The sequence below is a fragment of the Mytilus edulis genome, chromosome 12, assembly GCF_963676685.1.
Source record: "Mytilus edulis chromosome 12, xbMytEdul2.2, whole genome shotgun sequence".
Classification (NCBI taxonomy): domain Eukaryota; kingdom Metazoa; phylum Mollusca; class Bivalvia; order Mytilida; family Mytilidae; genus Mytilus; species Mytilus edulis.
Genome location: NC_092355.1, coordinates 77,316,305 through 77,329,936, shown reverse-complemented (window position 1 = coordinate 77,329,936; position 13,632 = coordinate 77,316,305). Strand labels below are relative to the sequence as shown.

At 32.3% G+C, this 13,632-nt stretch overlaps 1 protein-coding gene across 2 annotated transcripts in view; it reads right to left on the bottom strand.

The window, feature by feature from the left end:
- Nucleotides 1-303: 303 nt before the first annotated feature.
- Nucleotides 304-13,632, bottom strand: part of LOC139497208 (translation initiation factor eIF2B subunit delta-like) — a 33,137-nt gene continuing 19,808 nt past the window's right edge. For both annotated transcript variants that reach the window (XM_071285324.1, XM_071285322.1), the window contains exons 5-12: nt 12,066-12,180; nt 11,637-11,713; nt 10,213-10,315; nt 8,407-8,540; nt 4,041-4,132; nt 3,288-3,373; nt 2,373-2,553; nt 304-550 (exon numbers count right to left, since the gene is read on the bottom strand). In XM_071285324.1, the coding sequence (XP_071141425.1) occupies nt 342-550; nt 2,373-2,553; nt 3,288-3,373; nt 4,041-4,132; nt 8,407-8,540; nt 10,213-10,315; nt 11,637-11,713; nt 12,066-12,180 (997 nt within the window). In that variant the 3' untranslated portion in view covers nt 304-341. The remainder of the gene's footprint in view (nt 551-2,372; nt 2,554-3,287; nt 3,374-4,040; nt 4,133-8,406; nt 8,541-10,212; nt 10,316-11,636; nt 11,714-12,065; nt 12,181-13,632) is intronic.

The following is a 13,632-nucleotide window of genomic DNA, read 5'->3' as shown; positions in this document are numbered from 1 at the left end:
ACAATTGTTTCAAAGGAGAAGATTTTTGTAAAAGTTGACAAAGACGGAAGATGACGCTGCCAGATGCATAACGCCAAGTGAAAATGATTTTTTTTTTTAATGTTCTCTGGATACTGTTTTTTGTTTAGTAGAAAGCTTGTCCAAATATTAAAACAATCATGTAGATTGACAAAATTTATTGATGTCAACATAAAACTTTAACTGTAGACTGAATCAAAAAGTTGAGGACACAGATACTTGAATGTATGATTGCTATGTCTTGACTCCCACCACAAAAAGATGCATGCTCTATAAAAATAACTATTCATTTAAATTATTTATTTCTAATCTGTCATTTGACATTATGTTTCTGCTGTTTCCACTTGCTTCATCCTTAACACAACAGGAACAGATGTACAGGGAATCAGTCCAAGTTCTGTGATCACCACGGATACAAACTCTGGTGGGGTTACATCATAAACCAGGTTCAATAATGTCAAAGAATTATAGTCTCTCCAGTCAGATAAATAGGCTGTCTTGTTTCCAATGTTGACTAGGTCATCCGGATCACCTGTATATATCAAATTTACTCTTTAATATAAAGGCAAAAATTCAGTAAGCCCAAAAAATAAATAAATGCAATTTAATTGAACTAATATACATTGTTTAAAGGGCTGCATAAGCCCACTTCATGTGTGGGATTTACTCTGTGTGTTGAAGACCCATTCATTTTTTTTCCATCTGTGGCCCAGACCTGCCAACTATCCCGATTTTGGCGGTATCATCCTGATTTTCATGCCTCAACCTGAATCCCGATTTCAGGATCGCAAAACAAGTTAAAACCTCGATTTTCACAAAATTTACCCTAAAAAAATATTGGTTTTTGATTTTGAAGTTTTTCTGACCAATTTCCATAAATCTAATTTTACCTGGCAGTATATTTATGAAAAGTTTACGCTAATCAACAATCACAGCAGGTGTCATTATTTGTTGTTTCAAGTAATCCCCTCATCTGATTGGTCCTAAAAATCTTCTAGATTAATCAATTTGTAAACAGAATCGGTTAGTCAGCATTTCATCATCATACGTTCACAAACTTGCAACCTTTACCGTAGTTTCAAAAAATTGTAATTGTTGAAAGAAGAAACTGTGATGAACTCATTTGAAAGCAGCGTTTATTTTAAAATCCATTTAAAATATTGAATAATCCATTTAAAATATTGAAATCAGAAGTGTTTCTGTCCAGTTCTGATTTTCTAATCGATGCCATTTTATATTCACTTCTATTGTGAATAAGCCTTCGCTGGTAAGAGCACCTCTGAACATAAAGAAAAATAACTCAAATTTTATCAAATGTAGGTCTTCAGGGTCATGGTGCAAAGATAAGAAGTTCTTTGGAGAAGGAAAAGGGGGGGGTCTTCATTTTGTCTCTTTAATACTGATAGACTGTTCTTTGGAGAAGGAAAAGGGGGGGGGGGGTCTTCATTTTGTCTCTTTAATACTGATAGACTGTTCTTTGGAGAAGGAAAAAGGAGGGGGGGATCTTCATTTTGTCTCTTTAATACTGATAGACTAACTCAATCTCTCTTCATCCTTTTAACTTTAGGACATTTAGGTATAAGTCTTTTGAGTCATGGTGCAAACATAAGAAGGTCTTTAAAGGGTGAAAAGAAGGAAGGTCTTCACTTTGAATCCATTATTTCTAATAAATTAAGTTATTTGCCAATGATTAAGTACAAGAATCATGCAAATAAAAGAAATGAAGGCTTATTTTCTGATCTTCAGTATACCAAAAGAAAAATGAAGAGATATGAGGATATTTCAAAGAGATATGAAACTATTTCCAGAGTAAAAAATAGTGTACACAGAAACGCCGAAAATAATGTAACCTTTAAAATCTGGTCGCACGCTAAATCCCCCATGGAGATTTTCAAAAGTTGGCGGACTTGGTCTGTTTTCAGCTTTTTGGTCAGGTTATTGTCTCTTTGACACATTCCTGTTTCAATTCACAATTCTAAATGATATGGTTAAACTGTCCCTATATACCCTAATTTATATGGTCTCTATCCTTAACTTACTTTGGCTATTTTCAAGCATGCACTAAAGAGGCCACAGTATTTCAAGGGCAGTTATTAGTGAGTATCTGGGTAATGAATAACAAGGATAAGCCCCTGAAATAACATGATAATATATACTGGCAGGAAATTAAGATAAAATATATGGTAAGGTTGCTGATTTAATCAGTTTCTGAAACTTATCAAATTTCCTGACTTTTTAAAGATCTGAAAAGCACATATTAAAATAAGCCTCATTTGACTTACATCTAGAAATTGACAATAAGGATCAGTTGAAAACAAAACTTTACAACAAATATATTTGTTTGTCCTACTTACCAAGTTCATTCAGTACAAAGCTATCTGTTTGTCCCCTTTCACAGAATTTATAGGTTTCACAGCAGACTAGTACAGACACATTAAATGATTTTGCTACAAGAGCTAACTGTGAGCTGCCAACCCTGGACATCACACATCCATTGGCAAGCAAGGCATGAGCTCCTAAGAACACTTTGGTAGCCTGTTAAATACAAAAAAAGAATGATTATAAATGACAGTAAAGAATACACATCTTCAATATTCCATATTGGTATTATTTTAGTAGGTTTTAGTCTCGCTTAGATGAAGTGGTCAAAAACACAACTTAGGCATGCTGTTTAAGACAGTGACATAAACAATATATATATATATTGCACGAGCTTGTATACCCCTTTCATTGTATAGCAATATAAAATTTGAAAGTAAAAATTGGTTTAAACTAAGATTTGGTCATTGATGACGTCATGAATTTTGAAAAATTATTGCACTAGTGCAATATTAGTATTTATTGTATAGCAATATAATATTTCCCACAGAAAGTAACAAAAGTTAGCGTGCAATAAATTCTAATATTGCACTAGTGCAATAAATCTTCAAAATTCATGACGTCATCAACGACAAAATCTTAGTTTAAACCAATTTTTACTTTTAAATATTATATTGCTATACAATAAAAGGGTTATTGCATGAATATTGGGGAATATTGTCCCTCGTAGAACATATATTGGACTCGCAAGCTCGTGCAATATAAAATTCTACTCGGGACAATATTCCCCAATATTCATGCAATAACCCTATATTATTGCACACTAACTTTTGGTTACTATCTGTAGGAAATATTATATTGCTATACAATAAGAATATTCATCTGAAGCAAAGTTATATTCACCACTTTAAACATATTACTCATTTGTTCTAATAATTATTAAGACAAACCTCTTGCATGGCATATGATACAGCATTAATCAACATATAGGAGCATTTAATTCCTGCTCTCACCAGTCTTCTTAACATCTCTTTACCTGAAATTAATCAAAAATATGCAATTAAAGTCACATATAAAGTTTATCAACATCCGTCAATAAATAAGTATTTAAAGAATCAATAAGAACCGTGAGCAATAATAATACCCTGTTAAAAGTATTTTATATTATAGGGGGGGGTTGAGTTCTCACAAAATATCAAGTTTAAGAAAGCTTTTGTGTTCTATATTGTTCTTTTTCTTTTATTGCCATGGCATTGTCAGTTTATTTTTTATGTATGTGTTTGAAATCAGTTTATCCCTGTAGTAAATTCAGATTTTTTGCTGTATGTTTTTAATTGGAAAAATTGCGATGATATAGGTGTCAAAAAATAAAACTCACATTTTAAATTTTGAAAGCTTTATTTGAATGCAGCATTTTTTGAAATCACAATAATAAAACTTTTTTGTCCATTTTTCTACAATCAAAATTATAAATGAAGCCAAAAATTTCTGAATTTGAGAAAATTGCATTGATACTTTCATGCATAACCATTATGTCAAAAATATGTATTGCATGAATTAAATTATTAGTGATGTATGTGAAAATCCATCACATAGTGAAGCATGCCCCCCTTGGAGCTTGAATTTTTCACAGTGAAAGGAACAGCCCAGAGCTAAAAAAAAAAAATTAAAAAAAATATCTATATAGAATAAATGTTTGTTACCTTCCAATCTAGGTCGTCCATCTATCACAATAACTCTGAATTTTATTCCATTTTCGTGTGCTGTACGTAAAACTCTTAACACCAATGACGAACTGTAGAGAGAAAGATATAAACTCATTACAGAAATGATAGTTTGTCATAAGAAAAATATTATTCAACCAGGTGCTCCGCAGGGCGCAGCTTTATACGACCGCAGAGGTCGAACCCTGAACAGTTGGGGCAAGTATGGACAAAACATTCAAGCGTGATACAGCTCTGAATTTGGATTGTGATCAAATTTTTGACATTACATGGGTTTTTTTTACACAAAACAAATGTCAAGATTTTACAAATCAATTAAAGATTTCTTCAAACTTTTTAAATCTAAAATTAAATAGTTGACACAGCATAGGTTTCTGACACAGAATGAATGTGGTCTAATGAACTTAAAAGTTTTTTTTTGCCTTTGAGCAATTCACTATGCTGTTGAATATTAATCCTCTCAAAAAAATGTTTGAAGAAATTTTCTTTTTATTTATGAAATCTGAAATGAGAAAAATTTAAACCCCCCCCTTTTTTTCACATCCCCGTTTCCCTTTTTCCAAAACTGATATCAATTCAAATTTCTAATGGAGTTTGCAACAATAACTACTCTTTTAAATACACCATAAAATATTAAAATGTAAAATAAAGTGCTTGTTATCACTGAATGGTAAAGATTGGTTGGTAGTAAAAGTGAATATACATTGTTTATTGTATAAAACAATAAAAAAAAACTTCATCAGCAACATTTTATATTGGTAAATTGAAGTTATTTACATAAAGTTATTGGCAAATAAAAATAGAAAATGACATCATAGTCATGTCTGGCAAATGTCCAACATACATTATCTAAAAACATTTTAGATAAGATAAGGAAAAAAAGCTTCATCAGCAACATTTTATATTGGCAAATTTCCAATGAAGTTATTTACATAAAGTTATTGGCAAATAAAAATAGAAAATGACATCATAGTCATGTCTGGCAAATTTCCAACATATATTATAAACTACTATTCTATACAAAGAAAGATAACTCCAATTGAAAATTAATTGCTATTGCACAATATTGTGCAATTAGATATTTCTTGCTATTGTGCAATACTGTGCAAATTGAAAATTTCTTGCTATCGCACAATACTTGATATGGAATCCTGACTTGGACCAACTTGAAAACTGGGCCCATAATCAAAAATCAAAGTACATATTTAGATAAAGCATATCAAATAAGCCCAAGAACTTAATTTTTGTTAAAACAAACTTAGTTTAATTTTGGACCCTTTGGACCTTAATGTAGACCAATTTGAAATCTGGACCAAAAATTAAGAATCTACATACACAGTTAGATTTGGCATATCAAAGAACCCATTTATTCAATTTTTGATGAAATCAAACAAAGTTTAATTTTGGACCCCCATTTGGACCAACTTGAAAACTAGGCCAAAAATTAAAAATCTAAGTACATTTTTAAATTCAGCATATCAAAGAACCCCAAGGATTCAATTTTTGTTAAAATCAAACTAAGTTTAATTTTGGACCCTTTGGACCTTAATGTAGACCAATTTGAAAACGGGACCAAAAATTAAGAATCTACATACATAGTTAGATTCGGCATATCAAAGAACCCCAATTATTCAATTTTTGATGAAATTACACAAAGTTCAATTTTGGACCCTTTGGGCCCCTTAATCCTAAACTGTTAGGACCAAAACTCCCAAAATCAAACCCAACCTTCCTTTTATGGTCATAAACCTTGTGTTTAAATTTCATAGATTTCTATTTACTCATACTAAAGTTATGGTGCAAAAAACAAAAATAATGCTTATTTGGGCCCCTTTTTGGCCCCTAATTCATAAACTGTTGTGACCTCAACTCCAAAAATCAATCCCAACCTTCCTTTTGTGGTCATAAACCTTGTGTTAAAATTTCATTGATTTCTATTTACTTATACTAAGGCCAGGGTTTTTTAATTTGTTGGTTTACGGATTTTCCCCATGAAAAAGTCGGGTCGGTCGGTCGGGGGAAAAAAAGAAAAAAAATATCTTTCAAGACAGAAAAATATGCAAATAAATATATATTTCACCTTTCTGACAATATGTTTGTTATGCTATTTTGTCATCATTTCTTAGATTTTAGTTCGATGAAATTGTATTGCTCAGCTGTCATAAACATCGCATGACATTCTAATAATTTTCCGTACAAAAAGGGGGGATGCACGGAAAAGACGAAATTAAATTGTCATTTCACAAACAAGAAAAACAGATTCGCGTAGCTCTTTATCAACTCCAGAAAACTTGTTGAAGTATGATCTTCAAGCACGAAAACTGATTAAGAAAAAATGTAAAAATGTCGTACGAAAATAAGTTTCAACACACGTGTCAAAAACGAAATAGACTCGTCCACTGGAAAAACGAGAATATCGGGTTAATCTGTTGTCATGCATTCCGGTTTTTTTATCCAAATGGACGATATTTTTTTATTATTTATAAAACAAGAAAATTCAAAATGATTATCTAATATTCAGTACTTTAACTTGATGTCTTCCACCTGTGTACATTTGGACAAGTCTATTTCTATCAGATGATGCATCTTACGGACTGATTACAAATACGGGAAACGAACTCATTGTGTAGTTGGTTTTAAACACAGGTTTCGTTTCGCAAAATTATTTGCGCAAACGACATTTCAAGGTCATTTATAATTGATTTGTCAATTGTAAGAAACGTAAACTGGAAGTTTTATTTTTTCACTACAGAAAGTGTTATCAATTTTGTTAGTGATTAAAGCATTTCATTTCATAAAAAAAAGATTGTTTAATTATTTTTCAGGGATAATGCATTTGTTAAGGTCGGCGGGAATAAAAAAGCATGAAAGTCAATTTTATTTTTATTCTGAAAATCGGCAAAATCGGGTCGGCGGATCCGTAAACCAACAAATTAAAAAATTCTGGCCTAAAGTTATTGTGCGAAAACCAAGAATAATGCTTATTTGGGCCCTTTTTTGGCCCTTAATTCCTAAACTGTTGGAACCAAAACTCCCAAAATCAATCCCAACCTTCCTTTTGTGGTCATAAACCTTGTATCAAAATTTTATAGATTTCTATTCACTTAAGGATGTCTGCTGCTCTAATTTAAAATAACAAGGATTTCATGTGATTGCTTAAAATGAAAACAACTTTGATATTTAAAAAAAATGAAGTAATAAAATCGATAGTCTCGTGTGCAGTTTTCAAAATACGAGACATTTAGAAAATGGCGGGAAAAGGGTTTTCTTCAGACTTTACTATTTGTTAACATTGGAATTGTTTTTTACCCTTTAAACCAAGAAAAAATAACAAGGATTTCATGACAAAAATTCAAATGGTCATCAATGATCTATTGAACAGATTTATGAAGACAAAAGTGGGGTCTCGTGTAAAAAATATTTTAATGCATTTGTATGGATAAAACCTGAGAAAATCGAAAATATGACAAGAATTCAAAAACATGACCAGCAGACATCCTTAAACTAAAGTTATAGTGCGAAAACCAAGAAAATGCTTATTTGGGCCCTTTTTGGCCCCTAATTCCTAAAATGTTGGAACCAAAACTCCCAAAATCAATCCCAACCTTCCTTTTGTGGTCATAAACCTTGTGTTAAAATTTCATTGATTTCTATTCACTTTTACTAAAGTTAGAGTGCGAAAACTAAAAGTATTCGGACGACGACGACGACGACGACGACGACGACGCCAACGTGATAGCAATATACGACGAAAAATTTTTCAAATTTTGCGGTCGTATAAAAATTGATGACTTGACATTATGCAGGGCTGATAAATATATAAAGGACAGAACACATAAATTAAAAAAATACAATTTACTTTAAAAAAAGATTAAATTCAGGAACATAACATAATCTATATGAGTGAGAGCCATGGTGTAGTGGTTAGTGCATTGGACTATCTACTTACACAAAGGTTCCTAGTTCAATTCCTGTTCCAGGATGAAAATTTCAGGGACTGAATTTTCAGCTCCCCCTTGACACTATTTGCGAGTATGGTCTTGAGGAAATGATGATAGTCCATTAAGTCATACACTACATTGTCATCTTGAAAGATGATTATCTATTCTAAATGAAGCTCAATACAGAGTGTACATTCCTCTGTACCCTTGCAGATCTTGAGAGGTGCTCCAAAAAATGGAGGGATCTATTTACATACATATATAAAAGGATGTACGTCACAAAGTCATACAAAACATTGACATCTTTAAGGAGGCTTATCTTATCAAACGGACATAACTCACCAAATCCTACAAAACATTAAAATCTTTAAGGATGATTATATAATCAAAGGAACATAACTCACCAAGCGTATACTACAATGACATCATTATCAACTATCTTCTTATCCTCTATAACAAATGTAGAGATGGCCTTTGCTGGGAGGATAATTTTAATCTTTATATATTCATCAATACTGTCTATTAAGTTCTGTTTTGCCTGAAAAAACAAAATATTGTAAACTGCATTCACTAGCAATAACCTTGTTTTCATATTGTATACCAAATTGTAAGGATATTTCCTTCTCCAATAAATGTCGGATAGAAATTGAAGTTATGTAAATTTATGAATGTCTGTAAACTTAAGAATGTTCGCTTGCCATGTTTTTGAATTTTTGTCAGATTTTCAGAATCCTCTTGGTTTATCCATTTGAATGCCTGAAAAAATATTTCCCACTAACCCCCATTTTTCTTTTTATAAATATTTTTCCTCTTCAGGTAGATCTGGTTTATTTTTTAATAATTTTTGAAAAGTTAAACTTGTCAATAATAAAGCTATGAAATATCAAGAGAGAACATTTTCCCGCACAATTTCAATGGCTAATATCTTGAAAACAAGGACACACACCTATACTTTTTTTTGCTCTTTTGGTTTCTTTATTAGACCCCTATATCATGTATATGTAAGTGTTATGAAAAGCATGTTATTTTGAAACTGAGTAGCCAACATCCTTAAAAGCTTATTTCAGGTTGAACAAGAATGTGTCCATAGCACACGAATGCCCCACTCGCACTATCATTTTCTATGTTCAGTGGACCGTGAAATTGGGGTCAAAACTTTAATTTGGAATTAAAATTAGAAAGATCATATCATAGGGAACATGTATACTAAGTTTGAAGTCGATTGGACTTCAACTTCATCAAAAACTACCTTGACCAAAAACTTTAACCTGAAGCGGGACAGACGAACGAACGAACGAACGGACAAACGGACGCACAGACCAGAAAACATAATGCCCCTCTACTATCGTAGGTGGGACATAAAAAGTATATGGAGAGTCTGTTTCTGTTAAACAATTAAGCTGATATAAGAAAATCTACAATACCCCTAGAGTCATTTTTTATTTCATATTTAAATTTCCCAAAATCAATCAGTCTTATTCATGTATACTTTCATACGATTAATTTCTATTCAACATGGCTCATAAATCAAAATACTGGTGTCACATGTGAAGAAGAATATGCTTGCCACTGGTTTTTTGGTTCGTAATGGTTAGTTTCTTTGTTTTAATGTGTGTACTGTTGTATATAAAATAATATATAAAATAAGAATGGAAATGGGGAATGTGTCAAAGAGACAACAACCCGACCATAGAACAGAAAACAGCAGAAGGTCATCAATAAGTCTTCAATGCAGCGTATGCAATTCAATGTATGTCATTTTTTTTTAGCCATGGCCTTGTCAGTTTGTTATGAGTTTGAATGTCCCTCTGGTATCCTTCACCTCTCTTTCTCTTTATCCACCAAAGTGACTACAAAATTAACGTAAAGAACAATGGCATGAATCTTAATTGTTTTCTTTTGAGTGCTGCTGTGTAAATGAGAAATATCATGGGTGTAGTACAATTAGTTATAGGTTACTTTATAAAGTGTATATAGAGCTTTGTATTTTTTGCTGTTTTTCAATTGGCAGAATATGGTTTAATTTTAGTGCAATCGGCGACAAAAAAAACCCAATATGTTGAGAAAAAAAACTACATGATAGAATTTTACCTTTTACCTTGACAGTTCATAAATATCTGTGAAGCATTATGAGATGTAGTTTTTTTGGATATAATTGATTAATCACTGATGCACAGTTTTCTAGGACCATAAGAAACAATTTTACTTACCTCAGTTTCAGACAGATCTCTGGTGCCACATGAAATATTATATTTCAGATATTTTATGGCATTTCCCATACTAACAGACATTAGTCGACACTGGTTTAAAAAACTACAACAGAAAACAAATATTTCATTGTGATTTTGAAGCGTAATTTTTTTTAACCATGCATGTCATGCATGTGGTGATTCTAAATAACAATTTTTATGGTGAGATTTTTTTTTAAATCTTTAGTAATTTTTTTTTGTGGTAGTGATAAAATTCTAAAAATTTTAGACCTGAACATGCTGAGCACATGTGCAACTAATCTCCATCAAGTCAATAATTGTAGGAATATGAACCAGATAATTTCAAACTTACTTTTTGTTCACAAGGAATAGTCAATACACTCAAATAGTTCAGCTATAAATAATGATTGAGTTTTGGTGTTTAACTAGATATCATTGAGATGGGAGCCATCTCTGTGGGCCCCGCTGTGAATAATGTGCATTAAAAAATTGTATCTTTACCATAGGACATGGGTTTGTCAACTGAAATCAAAGTTTTTGACCTTGACCTTTGACCTATGAAGTTGTAAATGAATTATGACACACCCTTTGGTGTTGGTTTATAAACATGTCAAGTATAAACTTTGAAATGATAAAGGTTCTCAAGATATAGAGCGGACACGATCTTTACCATAGGACATGGGGTTGTCAACTGAAACCAAAGTGTTTGACCTTGACCTTTGACCTAGGAAGTTGCACATAAATTATGACACACCCTTTGGTGTTCGTTTATATACATGTCAAGTATAAACTTTGAAATGATAACGGTTCTCAAGATATAGAGCGGACACAATCTTTACCATAGGACATGGGGTTGTCAACTGAAACCAAAGTTTTTGACCTTGAACTTTGCCCTAGGCAGTCGTTCATAAATTATGACACACCCTCTGGTGTTGGTTCATATACATTTCAAGTGTAAACTTTGAAATCATAACGGTTCTCAAGATATAGAGCGGACACGATCTTCACCACAGGACACAGGGTTGTCAACTGAAACCAAAGTTTTTTTACCTTGACCTTTGACCTAGGAAGTTGTACATACATCATGACACGCCCTCTGGTGGTGGTTAATAAACATGTAAAGTATAAAGTATGAAATCATAATGGTTCTCTAGATATGGAGCGGACACAAAGTGTTACGGACGGACGGATGGACGGACGGAAGGACGGACGGACGGACAGACTGATCACTAATGGGGACCACCTTTGGCGGGACCCTAATTAAATTTTAAACAAACTTAGTTCTACCATTGCTTATACCAAGATCAACAGATTTTATTGATAATGAAGGATTGATTGGAGTTCCAACATCCAATAACATAATTATATTACATGTTCATGTGGGATTAAAGCAGCAGTGTTTTTATAGACATGATAGACATTACCTTATATATGGTTTAATTCTAGCTTCTAAGTCTCTTGACAGTTCTTTATGTGCTGGTGTTGTGTAATCTGCTATTACCTATAAATATATATAATATCATGGTGGTAGATCACACTGAGCCTAACATTTAACTTTTAATATAACCTTAAATAATTGCTAATTAAACATTAATAAAATAAAACCATTGATTTAACTTCAACTACATGTAGCATGGCCAAATATCTAGCAATAGACCAACATTTGTCAGCCTTTGTGGACCCTAAAATAATTGCCCATTACCTGTAAAAATGTACATGACCAAATATATATCTATGTTTAGACCTTCATTCAGTCAGAGGTAATACAAGTGTTTTTCTATTTACTTACAGGTTAGGAATTTCTGGAGGTAAAGTTATATCTTTTAGAAATTCAGATTTTTTAAACCACATACCTGTTTAAATGCCACCAGCATAGCAAGACATCTTGCATTAGACCCACAAATGACACCTTCAGCATACTGGACCCCTAGCCTCACTATGGCTGGATGTATAGTGCAACTTCTAAACCTGCAAAAGAAGATGAAGTACTCGAGTACAGATTTAGTACTCGGATACTCGTTTGCCTGTTATACATCTTGAGATATTTCTCTTCACATTTCTTCCCCTTCCTTATACTAAATAAAATCAATAAACAAATTAAATATGTTTATCATGAGACTACTATTTGTTACAGTAGTACCAGCAACATCCTTCCCTTCCGAGGGAATGTTTCATGTGCACTACTTGTAACAAAAAATAGAAAGTCAAACCGTCTTTCGTCTGAAATTGTTGACCAGATTATATTTATAAACAAGAACAAAATCAAAGTGACCTGTAGTGAACAATATATATATATGCAACTGATTAGAGATGTTTTTAACGGTGTTTGTACACGGATCAACACTTTCATGGATTTATAATTAACTCATCACAAGCCTTAAAAAGTTACCTTTGTTTGTTAATCAAGACTTCTATGTAAACGTGATGGTTTGAGATGTACATTTAAATTAATAATTGTTTAATTTACAATTAAAAGATAGGCGAAAGTACGAGAGCGACATTCAAACCCAAAAGTCGAAAATAAACAGACAACGCCATGGCAAAAAAAAAGAAAATCAGACAAAAATAGGATAATAAAACTTAGCACAAAAAAAAGTAAGACCGAGCAACACGAAAAAGCACAAGCAATTTAGAGTCCACTATTGTTTTTGACAAATTAATGGACAAGTTGTATTATAAAAATACCAACTCCTCAGGAACAGAATGAGATGATACATATAGTGTTTACTTTGTCGGACTATATATGGGAATATTTTTGATTTTATTGGAATTTGGTTCATGAACACGTACACAAACAATAATTGCTATTATGATAGGTTATTTAAAGAAACAGCGGTCAGTAATTCATTGTTTAAATGACACAACAAACAGAGGTGCAAGCTATGTTTGTAGTAAGTTTGTCTTTCGTTAACATGTTTACGAAAAGGTAATAACAAAAATACTGCATCCAAGCTAAAATCTTAACCTTTCAATATACGTTTAAGATTCATCTGAGTACTCGTGAGTACTCGAGTATCATGACCGAATATCCGAGTATCAAATTTCAGATCTTTTGACATCCCTAATTTTAACACTAAATTCATAAAGAACAAGTGTACAAGATTTAAAGTTATTGAGAACACAAAGTACCCTATAAAGACTTTGACTTAGTGTAAGTGACAGCAACTCCTTATCAGCCATACACCCAACATAAACTAAAGTCATTCATTGCTATAATCAAAGAGCTGAAAGCTTTGAAGAAAAATGACGCCACTGTCTCTAATATTGGGATAGTTTTTATGCAAGTCTTGATTTTCACATACCTTAATTAGTTTAACAATGCAACATGTCTCGTAAGCATATAATTGATACTTGTATATGTGTGTGTGTGAAGTGAAGGTGACAACTGGCTGTTTTTTTAAGATAAATGAATAGGTCAAG